Source organism: Bubalus bubalis, chromosome 5 (assembly GCF_019923935.1).
Source record: "Bubalus bubalis isolate 160015118507 breed Murrah chromosome 5, NDDB_SH_1, whole genome shotgun sequence".
NCBI lineage: Eukaryota > Metazoa > Chordata > Mammalia > Artiodactyla > Bovidae > Bubalus > Bubalus bubalis.
Window position 1 is genome coordinate 126,560,893 of NC_059161.1, and position 15,760 is coordinate 126,576,652.

A 15,760-nucleotide genomic window follows, 5' to 3' on the forward strand; every position below is an offset into this window, starting at 1 on the left:
CCCCCTCGCCCTGGGCAGTCTGGCCGACCCGGCCCAGAGGCCTGACCCCGGGAGACCCCCGCTTTGAGGCGGGCAACGGCTGCCCTCGCCCAGGCCGCCCGGCCCTCAGGTTGTGTGACTGTGACGGGCTGACTGGGGCAGAGGGCGGTTGAAGGGGACCGGGGCGCTTCTCCCCACTGTTTGGGGGGGTGTTGTGCTTTGTGGGGGGTCGGGGGTCACCACCCTCCCAGGCGAGGTGGGGGAGGGCCCCCGGCGCAGCTGGCCGGTGAGGGGCGGGGTCACAGAGTCGAAGTGTGTGTTCGAGCGAGGGCGTGTGGGGGGCAGGGCGCGCGCGGAGGCGGATCCGTGGCCTGCGCGCAGGCGCGAGCAGCGGGCCGAGCCGGAGCCCTGGAAGAAGGCCGACGGGGAGCGGGGGCGGTGGGCCGGCGGGAGGGCGGGCGGGCTGACGCGAGGCGGGGCGGGGAGCCGCGTCGGCGTCGCGGGGCGCGGGCGATTCGAGGCCGACGCATCCGCGCGTGCGCGCGCCGGCAAAGTGTCCGCGTTAGAGGGGAGTGACGCGTGCGCGTTCACGTGCACCCCGGAGAGCGGTAAGGAGCGGAGAGAGGCTTGAAGGGGGGTGGGGGCTGAAGAGGCGAGCTGAAGCAGGGGTGGGGAGGCGGCGCCTGCGCAGTGCGCCGCGGAGGAGCTGTGTGTATGTGAGAGTCTGACGGGTTCAAAATGGCGGCGGCTGCTCCAGCGGCTCCTCCTGTGTGAGGGAAACAACACCCCTCCCCGGCAGCGGCGGCGGCGGCGGCGGCTGCGGCTCGCAGAGCACCTTCCCAGCGGCTGGGCCTGTCGCCGCTCTGTCTATCCTGGGCAGGGGGCGCTCCGGGAGGAGGGGCAACGCCAAGGGGGCCCATCCCCCGGAATCCTTCCTCTGCGACTGGGGAGTAGCCGGGGGCTCGTCCCGCAGCGCGGAGCTCGGGCTGAGGGGGAGACGCGAGGGGACCCGGGGCCCCCAGCCCGGCGCGCCGCGCCGCTCCCGCCCTCTCCGCCCCCCGGGGCCGGGGCCCGCGTTCCGGGGGGCCGGGGCGGCGCGGGCAGCCTCGGGTCGGCCGGTCTCAGCTGATCGGCCGTCGCTCCCGGGCTCTGGAGGCGGCCGAGCGGCTGCTCGCCGAGGGCACGGCGAAGAGGGCGCTCCCCGCGGCCGGGGCTGGTCCGGGGCTTGCGCTCGGGCTGCTGACCGCTCGCTCGGGGGAGGCGGGGGCGCCCCGGGCTCGGCGCCGAGGGGTCGCGCTCCCCTCTCGTGACGCCTCCGACTCCCGATTTCCAAAGCCAGAAGAGGAGGTTTGACTAAGCAACTGTTTCCTCTCTTTTCCGGGTCGCTCTGACCCTCTGGATACTGGATTGATCCACGGAAAAAAACCGAAGACGACGTCTGGGATTTAATTTTTCCTCTCAGTTTTTGGAATCTTTCACTTCTCACTTGGACAAGAACTCACGAGCAAAATCCCCGGTGAGATTTCCCCCTCCTATCGTTTATCCCCCCTCCCCCTTTGGAAGTTTTGGTTCGTTGTGTTATCTAAAGACTTAATGTAAAGTTTCTATTTCTTTTTCTGATGGGTGAATGAACCATTGAAACGCCTTTCCCGGGGGGAACCCGGCGAGATTTGCCATTTTTTTCTTCTCTGGCCCTGACTGTTCCCAAGCCCGGGCTGTCCTCGTCCAGGGGGTGCAAACACGGTTTGCCTCCCGACTTGGGGCGACGGCTTCCTCCAGGAGGGCTCTGCCACGAACTGCTATTGCAAACTGTGTCCTCGGGTCCTCGGGTCTCGTAGCAGTTTTGAAAGGATGCACTTAACGTGGCCATAATGTAGTTACAAAACGAAAAAAAATCTGCATTCTCTGTGGAAGCCATTATCCCTGAGAATTATTTAGGAAAAAGAAAAACCTTGGTATTAGGAATCGACCGTCGCGCAAACCGGTCTTTAATACTTGGAAGAGATGAATTTGACTTATATGTTTAAGTAAAATATCTTATTACTTTAAACAGAAAGATCTGATCAGTTTTTGTTCCTGATTTGCAACTCTCTTGAATTTGTTTCAGAGTTGTACGCGTCTTGTGTTGGGGTGGAGGGTTGGTTTGGAAATGAAAAGATCCGGGGAGTTTAGGAAGGACGGCGACGATTGTGTACGGATTTTACTAGAGGTGTATAGGAAATGGTTTTGGAGGCTTCATTTCAATCCTCATTTCTTGTTCTCTTTATGTATTAGTCTGTCCTTTTCTCTAGTTTCTAATTACGGGTGAAAGAACTATTTTGGTTAGGATCTGGATTCGTTCAGTGTCTGCTTTACCTGGTCGGCTCCAGGAGAGAAAAGTCCTACCCGCCCCCGCCCCACCCCCCCCCCCCCCCCGCTGCGGCTTTTTTTTTTTTTTTTTTTTGCTAATGTTGCCGTGAAGGGGAGCCTTGCCTATGGTAATCCTGTGGGGAGAAACAAGTGGTGTAGCCCGACTGTAAGGAACTGAAACCATCTTTTGCCTATAGGCCTCAGACAGTTGTAATGTGATTGTTGATCTTGGTTTGGCACCACTTGCCCCAAAGCTGAGAGTTCCCAAACTGATGAAGAGGAACCCGGTTTCTTAGGAAAACTTTAAACTTACACATATCGTAAATACTTCATTCCAAGGGAAAAAAGCTTGAGTTCGAGGATGAGTTCTCATCTCTGCTCCTATCATTATTCTTTAGTGTTGCAATCTGGTTCCTAAGGAGGAAGAGGAAGGCAGCCCTGGAGTGGTTTCTTTCTGTAATTTCAACAGAAGAGTGAGAGATGGAACCCGAAGAAGAAAGGATTCGTTACAGCCAGAGATTGGTTAGTATTTACTTGCCTTTTTTTTTTTCCTTCAGTTTTGAAGCAGAATAACTATTTTGTTTCCATTTGTGAACATACTGTGATTAAAACTTTTCAGGTGGCTTTTCTCTGCCCCAGAGGAGGAGGGAAGATAATATCTCATGTGGGTTTTAGGCCAAGTAGTTACAGCCATAATAGTCATCCTATTTGGAAATGAATGTATAGGGAGCCTTCTGCCAAAACGATTGTAAATCAGACGATTTTGTGAATTACAGCGTGACAAGGATTCCTAATTTCAAAATACTGAAATTGTAATCTAATTGATTTAGATTAGAATGTAAATTTTAGGAGCAAAGCTATTTGAGAAAGGATAGTTCTGTATAATTTTTTTCTTAGATTATGGTGTACCAAGATCTGTGGCTTTGAGCTGGGGAGTAGAACTAAGGTTTGTTTGTTTTTTTTTTTTAAACACAAATCAACATTGATAGTGTTGAAGGGTATTGATTGAGAGAAGGTAGAATACTGGATGCTGATAAAGTTCTGTATTTTGTATTTTGGGAGGGATGTATATGACCTCTCTTATGGAAATAAATTTCTACTTAGTAATGATCTGGAGGGAATTGACTTGTGTCTGCATGTGGATACTTTGTCCTTTAGGCCTGTTTTCCTCTCAGGGTTTCCCTGCTGGAGTTAAAAGAATTTGATTTTTGTTTTTCTTTGTCAAAGAGAGCTTTATTAATACTCACCATATATTCATTTCAGAATTTTGAATTTATGTTTGTAGAGTGGGGAATGAGGAAAGCCACAGAACTGTCTGTATTATGTAAATTTGGTGAACTGAAAGACTTAGAAGATTAACTAAAGGAATTTATGCTGGTTTTACTTGGCTCTGCATATTAGACTGAATTTGGAGGAAAAAAGAATGATTCTCTAAAGCTTTTTCTGTTGATCTCCAGACTCTTTGAGAATAGGCTGTTTTTCCCACCCCACCCCCCCACCCCCTTAATGTGACTGTTGAAAAGGTGTGGTGTATGTTGGCAAGTATTAATATGTCCAGTAGGCAATAATGTTCTGGTAAACCTTATTTCAGAGGTTTACTTCTTGTCTCCCAATCTGTGTTGAGATTATAATTCTTTATCTCCAACTTCTATAAATAAAGTATATCATTAGTGGAATTTTGTACATTTAGGATTTATTTTTTGTTTTGACATTTCGTGAGTTCGATTTTTCTTTGGAAAAAGAAAGAAGATGCTGCAAAACTCTTTACCAGTTAGATAACTGCTATTTGAAATTCGTTTTTATCATGTCAGCTGGTAGGATTGCTGAGCTGTTTTGTAAATAAGAGATCTTTGGGATTTAGTCGTTCAAAACAAGTTTTCACATTTTTTAACAAGGTAGAAAGGTAGTGGTAAGTGTGATTTTTGTCCTGGTAAGTTTGTTTTTGTTTTTTTTTTTAATTGTAAAATGATTGCTACCTGTTGCACACCTTAACCTTTCTTTAGCATATTTTTCCTTCTGGTTTGTGATTTTGTAAAAGTGTTGTGTAAGAGGATAAAGCACAAATTTTGGGAGAACCTTATAATTTTGGGTAATAATCTTGGAGTTTAGAGTGACTGATGTTTGTTTTCCTTTTTAAAATTACATGACAAAATTATATCTGAAGTGTAAATCCCTTCCATAACGTAACTTTTGATATGATATTGGTGGCTTATTTGAATGGCAGTGTGCCTACTGAGCTCTTAATGGCTCTGTGTCAAACACTTACATTACAGCATTCTGTATTAAGTTAGTTATTTGAGGAATTTTAAGACTAACAAGACATAAAGGCTAATTTTTATAGTAGTTATAGCACTGTGTCTCTTTACGGTAGGTCAGAGTATAGACTTTAGTTTTGCTTTGCAGTTACTGGCCATGGAACATAAAGTTTGAAAGAGAATAAATGACAGGTATACTAACTTGGCTTTATGATTAAAGTTTGGTTTTATGCTATATGTTTGTCAAATTGAATTGAATCACCTAGTATATTGATTATGGTGTTAACCGGCTTTTACTTCCATATTGTTTTAGAGGACAGAATCTAAATGGTAGTCCCTCTGTGACATATCTTCAAAATAGCTTCTTGGGAAGAAAATAGTACCAGTATTAACAGTCTGAGTCCAGACTCATGTTGGAACAAGACTTCTTTATATTGAGAACCTTTCACGTATCTTAAAAAAAAAAAAGTTGTATCCTTACTAATAAGAATGTGTATTATTCATGATTGAATAGATCCTCTTTAATGCTTTTAACTGACTTGGATTTGGTGAGATAAATTATGATGTTTATATCATCTTTGTGACAAGTCATCTTTTAAAAAATCAGAAATGGTTTTTAAAAATGGGCTTTTCTTTTGTCAAACTAGTGTTTGTGGAGGAGAATTACACTTTTGAAGATGGTATGTATGTTTTTAATGAAAATATTTTGTTTTTAATGAAAATATTAGTAGTTTTGTGTATAGATTTCTAGAAGAAAGCCACATACTCTCCATGGCAAGTTGGCATCCCTAAGGAGGTATTACAGTGAGAGGAATAGAACTTTCAGTTTTGGTGATGGGTGGTTATTTGGTTGTCCTGAGGTAAAGATGATTTATTTCTGTATTTCTAGTAATTTGGATGTAGGACCTTACTGAGAAACATTGTCAGGTACTAATTATGGAACTTTTCTTCCTTAATTTGGTTTCAGGAGCCAAAGTGTTGGAGCAGTTTTGAATGCTTGTCACAGCTATGTATATTTAAGTGTTCATTTACAGGGAATGTTCTACATAGTATTTTAGAGTTTCTTAGTCTAAAATATTAGTTAAATCCTTAGCAGTTGTAGTTGATGATCTTTTAGGTTTTTGAAGTCACACCAATTCTGAGTAGTTCTTGCTATTGCATAGAAAGTCAAGGGCAAAATAATGTGCCTTAAAGTAAATGAGTAAAGTGTAGTTACATTTGGTATGGAAAAAATTCACTAGCCCCTGCCAAAGGCAATTGTAGAAACAAATGAATGACTAAATTAGCGTAAAAAGAAAGCGAAGACAGTATACTTCAGACAGTATGCTTCAGGGTAAAAGAAGTTACACTTTTTTCTCTTTCATGTTTCTGAATACTTTTTTCTCTTGACTTAAGCTAGTACTGTTATCTGAAGGGAGAGATGCTGATTTACTTGCGAGTTCAGCTTGCTTGTCAATCTTGATGATGAAATTAAGAGATTTTCTAAAGGATGTTATTACACTATTGGATGTTCAATCCTGTTAATGTGCCTTATATATGATTCTCTCTGAAGTAGCTGAATCATTTATCTGTTGCAGTAAACTGAGGGCCCCAAGCCCTTATAATGTTCTCACCTTTCTTTGGGTTATCCTTAAAATTGTATCCCCCGATTCAGGAGCAATGAATGAACAGATTCACCCTTTTACAAACAGTCCCACTTTGAATGTACCCTCTGTAAGGTTTTTCTGGCCAGGAATAGACCAGGCAACACAAAAACCTAATTTTAAGCCATTTTTTTCCATAGCTTAACAATTAAAAAAATTATAGCATGGTCTAAATTGATGACTTTGCTTATTTATGATTATTCCATTAGACTTAACTGTCAGTCTGTATTGGTGAAAGAGTACATTTTCGCAGTCTCTTTCCTAGTAATATAGGAAAATCTTATTGCCTGTTTTTGGTATTCAACATGCAGATGATGAGGGAGCTAATTTTTTATACTTAAGCATCAGTCTTCCACAGTAACCTGTATTTTGGGGACCCAAATACAGAATGAGGGATGTATTTAAGCCCTGTTACTTGTCTTATTTTGCTGAGCACTCAGCACTATCATACTTGTTTGTTTGTGCATATATCTCCATTAGAGTATAAGCTCCTTGAGATTTGGGACTTTGTTTTTGTTTGTGGTATCTACTAGATGCTTTGAATAGTGCCTGACACATAGAAAGTGCTTAATAAAGTAGCCTTAAAAAGGGAAAAGAAAGTACTCTCAATCTGCAATATATAGAAAATGCTCAATAAGTATTTGTTGATATTGTGGAAACCCCTCATAAATACTTTTCTTTTCTATGAGTTTTCTTGACTGCTAGGAATAGATCAAGAATGGAGGAGAGTTTGGTGTACAGGGATGAACACACTGTTGGGGTTTTGGGTTCTGTAGTGTATACATAAGAACCAGAATGCCTAAGCTCTAACAAATGAAAAACGTTCAGCACACATACCACATGAACACAATTATAGTATTTAGGCCACTAAAATAAGAAAATATTAGTTAACTGTAAAAGCTGTCTGAATTTTAAGTTCTTCCTCAAATCCTGTTAAACCTTCTATGTTAAGGTTTTTGCTGACTTTTAAGACAGGCTTACGGTTGTGAAGTTGAAAGTGATGGTTGTGTTAATCTCAAGTCTTGGTTTTGACTATTAAGTTGGGGAATGAATACATTTGGTATATACCATGCAGAGGGACATAACACTTATTTTATGTCTCTCTTTATTTTTCCTCTTGGGGAATGGACGTCCTTAGTCAAGTTTTATTAATTTGCTCTCTTGGTCTCACTTTTGGGATAATACTGTGTTTTTGCATTGTGCAAACAGAGGTTAAAATTCAGTAAACATTTATCATGTGTTAGGTACTAGGCCATGTTCTTTCAAACACATTACCCTGTTTAATCCTCAAAACAACCCTGTAAGGTAGATGGTATAATTTTAAACCTTAATGTTTTTATTATGGGACTAGAGGCCTATGGAGCTGCCTTGACTTGACCAGGATCACAAAGTTGATAAGGGGTGGAGCTTGACCTTGAACCCTGTTTCTCCTTTCATTCCTTATCATCTCTCCTGCATTGTATTTCAAACAGAAAACAAATAGGTACTCCTGTGGTAGGAAGTTGTAAACTGAGTAGTTTATCTTTTTTTGAGGCTACTTTTGCAATTTCTTTTAAGTAGTTAATATAACTACTTAACATCCTAAATGAGATGGCTACAAATACTTGACAGCCAAAATATGATCATGTCTTTTAAAAGTTAGTGTGCTCTTTCATTTTTTGTCAATTCTGAACTTATTGCACTTGGTCTACTAAAACAGCAATATTTGTGTAGTTTGCATATATGTCAAGCCTTTTATTTATGCATGTCACTCATATCATTGTTTTCTGTTTTAAATTTTAGGTTCTTGGGGGTTTTCTCTATCTGTGAGTACTTGGTAAAAACTTAAAGCATAAAGATAAAAGGCAACAGATAGTGACCAAACCAGTGGTTTTGACAGATACAGTGGTGAAGGCCTCCTTCAGGTAGGTAGAGAGGAGGAGGGAAGAGGGTGGCCTTGCAGAAGGTAAAGATAGCACAAGTCTTACTGTGGAGTGGGGGGTCTGATAAGTTGTTAAGTTAATAGGAAGTAGAAGATTTGTTTTGGGAGGTAGTGTTGATAATGTAGGGAACACATTTTAAACAATTATGAAAGCCTGGTATGAAAAGTAGAGAGCCACTAAAGTTATGGTTTGTTTTTAATTGTACACTAATTTGATCAGAGTGGTATTTTAGGAGTAATATTTTTGTAGTTTTATGTCAGGAAGGTGTCTGAAAGAAGATTAAAATAGATTACCTCTTGAGAAGATCATGGCATCTGGTCCCATCACTTCATGGGAAATAGATGGGGAAACAGTGGAAACAGTGTCAGACTTTATTTTTTTGGGCTCCAAAATCACTGCAGATGGTGACTGCAGCCATGAAATTAAAAGACGCTTAGTCCTTGGAAGAAAAGTTATGACCAACCTAGATAGCATATTGAAAAGCAGAGACATTACTTTGTCAACAAAGGTCCGTCTAGTCAAGGCTATGGTTTTTCCTGTGGTCACGTATGGATGTGAGAGTTGGACTGTGAAGAAAGCTGAGTGCTGAAGAATTGATGCTTTTGAACTGTGGTGTTGGAGAAGACTCTTGAGAGACCCTTGGACTGCAAGGAGATCCAACCAGTCCATTCTAAAGGAGATCAGCCCTGGGTGTTCTTTGGAAGGAATGATGCTAAAGCTGAAACTCCAGTACGTTGGCCACCTCATGTGAAGAGTTGACTCATTGGAAAAGACTTTGATGCTGGGAGGGATTGGGGGCAGGAGGAGAAGGGGACGACAGAGGATGAGATGGCTGGATGCCATCACTGCCTCGATGGACATGAGTTTGAGTGAACTCCGGGAGTTGGTGATGGACAGGGAGGCCTGGCGTGCTGCGATTCATGGGGTTGCAAAGAGTCAGACATGACTGAGCGACTGAACTGAACTGAACTGAGGTGATAGGTACCTGTACTCAAGTGCAGTGGTTCTCAAACTGTGGTTCCTTTACCAACAAGGTAGACCTTATCTGCAAATCTGGGAGCTGCTTAGAAATGCTTATTTTTGGACCCTGCCTCATTCTTGCTGGATCAGAAACTCTGGGGTTGGGGCCCAGCGACCTGTGTTTTTAACAAGCCAGGTGGTTTCGATGCATGCAGAAGTTTCAGAACCACCACTCTTGGGTGTAGATAGTAGAAATGAAAAGGAAGGATAGAAGCAAGACACTTGGGCAATGAAGGACTGACAAAACTTGCTGTCTGATGGATGGCAGTGTATTTTGATGGAAAAGAATGCTTGACTGGGGATCATGAGCCCAGAGTCTTCGTACAAACTGCATTACCAACTCTAGTTTTAAACAAGAGAACTGACCTGTTATTGAGGGAGTTGTACTGCTAAGTGAATTCTGAGGATTCTGGAGGCAAAGACGAATTAAGGTGGACTCTGGGATGATCTCGATTATCAGGAAGATCAGTGGGAGGGTTTTTAAAAGAGGGTGGTGAGAATATTGGTGGATATTTTAGACAGTTGGAACAGATTTATTTAAAGCAGAGATTCTCAGCTCAGGGTGATTTTTGCCCTGTCAATGGGGACATTTGGCAATATCTGGAGACATTTTTGATTGTCAGACTAGGGGTGTACTGCTGGTATTTTAGTGAGTAGAGACTACAGATGCTGTTAAAACATTCCATTTAACATTTCCTACAACAGAGAATTATCCAGTGTTAATAGTGGGAGTTTGAAAATTCAGATTTAAAGGGAGAGATTCAGTCAGTGGGTTCTGGGTCTCCATCCTGAATATTTTCTGTTAATCTTAGAGGTTTAAGTCCAACGCGGAACATCTTGAAATCATCTCAGATTGCGTTTTTTAGGGCTTTGCCCAAATAAGCATGAAATGGTTTTTTTGTTGTTGGATTTTCACAGAAGTAGCTTCATGGTCATGACAAGTCCTCAACCCAGTTGCAGATTTCTTTATTACTACTTTTAACTTATTCCCTGGTGGCTCAGATGGTAAAGAATCCACCTTGCAATGTGGGAGACCTGGGTTAGGAAGATTCCCCTGGAGAAGGGAATGGCTACCCACTCTAGTATTCTTACCTGGAGAATTCCATGGACAGAGGAGCCTGACAGGCTACAGCCCGTGGGATCACAAAGAATTGGACATGACTGAGCGACTTTCACATCACTTATTTATTCTAAGATCAACTAATGTGGGTAACCAAAGTAAATACTCAGTGTCTTGAGATCAATAATAAAGTTACAATAAATATTTTGACACTCTCTTTGAAGAATAGAAAAAAAAGATAAAAGATGTGGTATTAACACGAGCAAATATTGAAATATTGTTTATTACCCTGTGGCTGAAAAACCCATGGCCCTTCCTGAGAAACAATCTGATGAACTGGTTGTGGCCCTCAGTGTGAATTTAAGGTAGCCCCAACCTTATTCATTTCCTTATATCCCTGGATCACAGAAGTTACAAATGCTTTTGTGTCAAAACTCTTTTGTATCATCTAGCCAGCCCTTCCTTTTTTTTTGACAGTAACTTCGAGAGAATGTAGATTTGTAAATATAGTGCTTGTTTTATAGTATTTTAATCATTTCCAAAGTACGTTTCTATTTTTTGACTTTTGGTCATCTTACTTTTTTGAAAATCACAATGCTGGGAGTTGCTAGGAAATGGGGATGGTGCTACCTTGTTACACAATTCCAGAGGTTATCATTCACATTTCTTAAATTTTGTGAAAGATGCCATTGGAGTTGCACAATGTGCAAAAGAAAAAAAAAACCCAAAGGGGCGCTTTTTGGGTGGATGAGATAAAGGAAAAGTTACCTTGTATATTTGAAACAGAGGGAGAAAGTCCTGTCTGAGAGATAGTTATCTAGTACACATTAATTGAGTGTGTATTGTGTGCTTAGTACTGGCATTTTACATATATTAACTAATTTAATTTTCAGCAACCCCTTGAAGTAGGTTCTATGATTCCCATTTTCTGGTTTGGAAACTGAGGCATAGTGCAGTTAAGTAGCTTACCAGAGGTTATAAAGCTAAGTAAGCTGAGCCAATGGCTCAGACAGTAAAGAATCCGCCTGCAGTACAGGAGACCCGGGTTCAATCCCTGGGTCAGAAAGATCCTGGAGAAGGGAATGGCAACCCACTACAGTATTCTTGCCTAAAGAATCCTGTGGCCTAAAGAATCCTGTGGACAGAGGAACCTGGCAGGCCACAGCCCATGGGGTCGCAGAGAGTCGGAGACTACTGAGCGACTAAGCATGCATACAGTTAAGTAGGGAAAGAGCCAGGATTCATAGTAGGCAGTCTGAGATATACAGCCTCTTCTTCAACTTCGTTGGAGTAGAGCTTGTGAATGTTTTGCTATTTAGGATGTTCTCCAAGTCATCTTTTCTCATTCAGGAGATTCATTCACTTAAATGCTTGCTGAATGCTTAATCTGTATCAGGCACTTAACTTGGGCCTTGCTTTTTTAGAACTTCCAAATAACTATAGTTTCAGGTAGTGCTGGATATTTTGAAGAAATTAAGAGGGGGGATGAAATACTTGTAGTGTGGGGATCACTCCTTGAGCTTGGGTCATTGGAAAAGGCTCCCTGAGAAGAGGGTGTTTTGTAACTGAGACCTGAGTGATGCAGAGCCAGTCTTGTGAAGTTCAAGGGCTTGAGTGACCAGATCTGGGTCAGCAGAGCTCTAGGCTGACGGACCAGTTAATGCAAAGCCCAGAGGTAGGAATTAGAAAATGTTTGAAGCACTTAACCACATGTCACACACCAGGCAGAGCACTTGGGATACAGTGATGAGCCAGAGAGGCATGGCCCCTCTGTCACAAGATTACAGTGTTAGGGAAGTCAGATATTAAATACTTAATGCTAGTAATGTTAGTTACAGTTACACAAAGGACTGTAAAGATAAATAGAGGATGCACTGAAGGTGTATAATAGGATGATGTAATCTAAGCTTCAGGAGTGTCAGCAGGCATTAGAGAACACCTTTTCTTGAGAAAGCCTTTAAACCCGACACCTGAAGGGTGACCATGAGGTAACCAGGCAAAAGGGAGAAGTGATTATCATAAGCAAAGCCCCCCACTCTGCCCCCCTCTAAAAGGAATCTGACATGTTTGAGGAACCTACCAACTGAATAAAACCAGAAAGAACAGTGTAACTGGAGAGAAGTGATTGGTGGAGACAATTAAAATCTCGACAAGGTTATCGGTCAAGTAGGGCTTTATTGTGAATGCAGTGGGAATACAGAAGTTCAGCAGAGGAGTGTAACATGCTAGTATCAGTAGACTAGTATCAGTAGCTGCTGTGTAGAAAAAGGATGGGGAGAGACAAGAATGGATTTGGTGAGACCGATGGAAGCTACTGTGGTTCGGTTCAGCCACTCAGACGTGTCTGACTCTTTGCGACCCCACGGACTGCAGCACACCAGCCTCCCTGTCCATCACCAACTCCCGGAGCTTACCCAAACTCATGTCCATCGAGTCAGTGATGCCATCCAACCATCCACTTTTTCACTCTCCTCTTTCACTTTCATCAAGAGGCTCTTTAGTTCTTCTTTACTTTCTGCCATAAGGGTAGTGTCATCTGCATATCTGAGGTTATTGATATGTTTCCGGGCCATCTTGACTCCAGCTTGTGCTTCAGCTAGCCCAGCATTTCTCATGATGTACTCTGCATATAAATTAAATAAGCAGAATGACAGTATACAGTCTTGACATACTCCTTTCCCAATTTGGAACCAGTCAGTTTTTCCATGTCCAGTTCTAATTGTTGCTTCTTGACCTGCATACAGATTTCTCAGGAGGCAGGTCAGGTGGTCTGGTATTCCCCATCTCTTGAAGAATTTTCCACAGTTTGTTGTGATCCACACGGTCAAAGGCTTTGGCATAGTCAATAAAGCAGAAGTAGATGTTTTTCTGGAACTCTGTTGCTTTTTCGATGATCCAGCGGATATTGGCAATTTGATCTCTGGTTCCTCTGCCTTTTCTAAACCCAGCTTGAGCATCTGGAAGTTCACGGTTCACTTACTGTTGAAGCCTGACTTGGAGAATTTTGGGCATTACTTTGCTAGTGTGTGAGATGAGTGCAATTGTGCGGTAGTTTGAACATTCTTTGGCATTGCCTTTCTTTGGGATTGGAATGAAAACAGTTCAGATAAGATAAAATGCTAGTATGCTTGAGAAGCTGACAGTGGAGTTATAGAGGTCTTCACAAACATTTAGGAAATAGAGTCAAAGGACTTTGGTTCATTGGTTGTATGAAGGGCAAGGTTAATGGGTATATACAAGCATATACTCCCCAAGTTTTTCTCGTGTGAATGGTTTGTGCTGGAGTCCTTTTACTGAGATAGATACAAGTCACTCTGAAAGAAGAGCAGGTTTGGAGATAGAAGGGAAGAGCTTACATTCAGTTTTGAGTAAGTTTGGATAGGTTAAGGGTGAAGTATCCGTGAGACATCATGGTAGAACCGTTGAGCAGGTAACTGACTATGGTTCTAGGCTTTAGTTAGTGTTAGTTGCTCGTGTCTGACTCTTTGCGACCCCATGGACTATATGTAGCCTGCCAAGCTCTCATTCCATGGGATTTTCCAGGCAAGGATACTGGAATGGCTTGCCATTTCCTTCTTCAGGGGATCTTCCCCACCCAGGGATTGAACCCAGGTCTCCTGCATTGCAGACAGATTTTTCACCATCTGAGCCACAAAGAAAGGCCCATTCTGGGCTTTAGGAAGAGCTTATTAGCATATAGCAGGGTCTCATTGGCACATGTGTGGTAGTTCACACATGAACTTCCCTCCTGGCTCAGCTGGTAAAGAATCCGCCTGCAATGCGGGAGACCTGGGTTTGATCCCTGGGTTGGGAAGATCCTTTGAAGAAGGGAAAGGCTACCCACTCCAGTATTCTGGCCTGGAGAATTTCATGGACTGTATAGTCCATGGAGTCGCAAAATGTTGGACAAGACTAAGCAATTTTCACTTTCACTTCACTTCAGACTGGGACTGACTTGCAAAGAGGGAGAGAAAGAGGGACCAGAGCGATATGAGGAAAATCAAAAGTAGTGGTGCCCTGTGATTATCAGGCACTGTTCTAAGCATTAGTGTATTTTTACTCATTTAATGCTTGCAAATGTATGAAGTAGGTGCTTTTATTATCTCTATTTTATAGATCAGGGAAATGACCCAAGAAGGGACTATATAATTTGCTCAAGACCACTGAGTAGCCACCGGAGAAGTTGGTTTTTGAATTCAGGTTTGTCTGACTCCAGTTTCTATTCTTCACACTGATAGTGTTTCAAAGAGGAGGGAATGGTAAGCTGAAGTGGTTGCTCCTTAGAGGCTGAGTATACTGAAGACTGAGATTTCTGTTGGATTTGGCAACATAGAGGTTCCTGGAGACTTTAAAACAGGAGTTTCGCTGGCATTTGAGGGCAAAAGACATTCTTCAAAATAGATGTGAGATGAAACAGACAGTGAGTGAATGAAGAGAAGTTTGGAGAAGTTTGGTTGTGAAGAGAGAAGGGGAGCAAGTCATTAGCTACAAGTGTAGGGTCCAGAGGATGTTCTCTTGAATGTTTGTTATGTTTTAAGATGGAAGAGACCACTGCATTTTTTGTTAATGACATTATCAACTGTTACTCCTTTCTCTGTTACTCTCCGTATTTAATCAGTTGCTAAAGACTGCCTGGATTTCTTCTTCATTTTATTGCATTTTGCAAATGCTACAGTTTTTACAGATTAAAGATTTATAACAACTCTCCATTGTCAAATGATGGTTAGCATTGTTTTTAGCAATATTTTGAAATTAAGGTATATTCATTTTTTTAGACAATATTTTTGCACACATAGGAGACATAACTTAATATAAACATAACTTATATACATGAATCTCCAAGATATGATTAGATGTCTATTGAAACGAGCAGAAATGTGTCGTGCACATCCTTGAGAGTACATAAAGCTTATATAACATAATAACTGAATGCTAACAATTAAAAAACCTTAGCTTGGTCATCAGGAAGTCTGTATCAGTTATCTCAGCTTTATTTTATTCACCTGCAAGGTCTTTCTCATTTCAAATAGTTTAAAGCGGGTATTTTCAAAGTGTGACCCAGATGACCATTCTGGGAGATTATTAGAAATGCAGATTCCCAGGTCCTAAACCCAAACTTAAATGAATCAGAAACTGGAATGGACCCAGACTTGTTTCGACAAGTCTGCCAAGTGATTCTGATAGATGGTAAAGAGAAGTGCAAGAGTTATTTTAGCAGTCTTTTTTTCTCTTCATTCAAAAAGAAATTAGAGTTAATTACCTTAATTTTGGAGAAGGAAATGGCAACCTACTCCAGTGTTCTTGCCTAGAGAATCCCAGGGATGGGGGAGCCTGGTGAACTTAAAGTTATTTTTAAAACTTTTCATCATATGTGTTTCCTACCAGTTGACTTTGAGGACGTTTTTCTAAACTGGTAGCTAGATAGTGAGGTTTTTGAATCAGAGGCAGTAGATTGAGAAGTATTTGAAGACGGGTGCTTGCCCAAAACAAAGAATGAGTACGTATATGTGCTTATATCTGTGTATATGCATC

General features: G+C 42.1%; 1 protein-coding gene across 2 annotated transcripts in view; it reads left to right on the forward strand.

Moving 5' to 3' along the window:
* Window positions 1-701: 701 nt before the first annotated feature.
* The window catches only part of KDM2A (lysine demethylase 2A), a 93,114-nt gene continuing 78,055 nt past the window's right edge, over window positions 702-15,760 (forward strand). Inside the window, exons 1-2 of one of the 2 annotated variants that reach the window (XM_006072688.4) lie at window positions 702-1,495; window positions 2,727-2,850. In XM_006072688.4, coding sequence (XP_006072750.1) covers window positions 2,809-2,850 — 42 coding nt within the window. In that variant the 5' untranslated portion in view covers window positions 702-1,495; window positions 2,727-2,808. Of the gene's footprint in view, window positions 1,496-2,726; window positions 2,851-8,111; window positions 8,131-15,760 lie in introns of those variants that run through there. The other variant, XM_044943760.2, reaches the window with a different exon arrangement.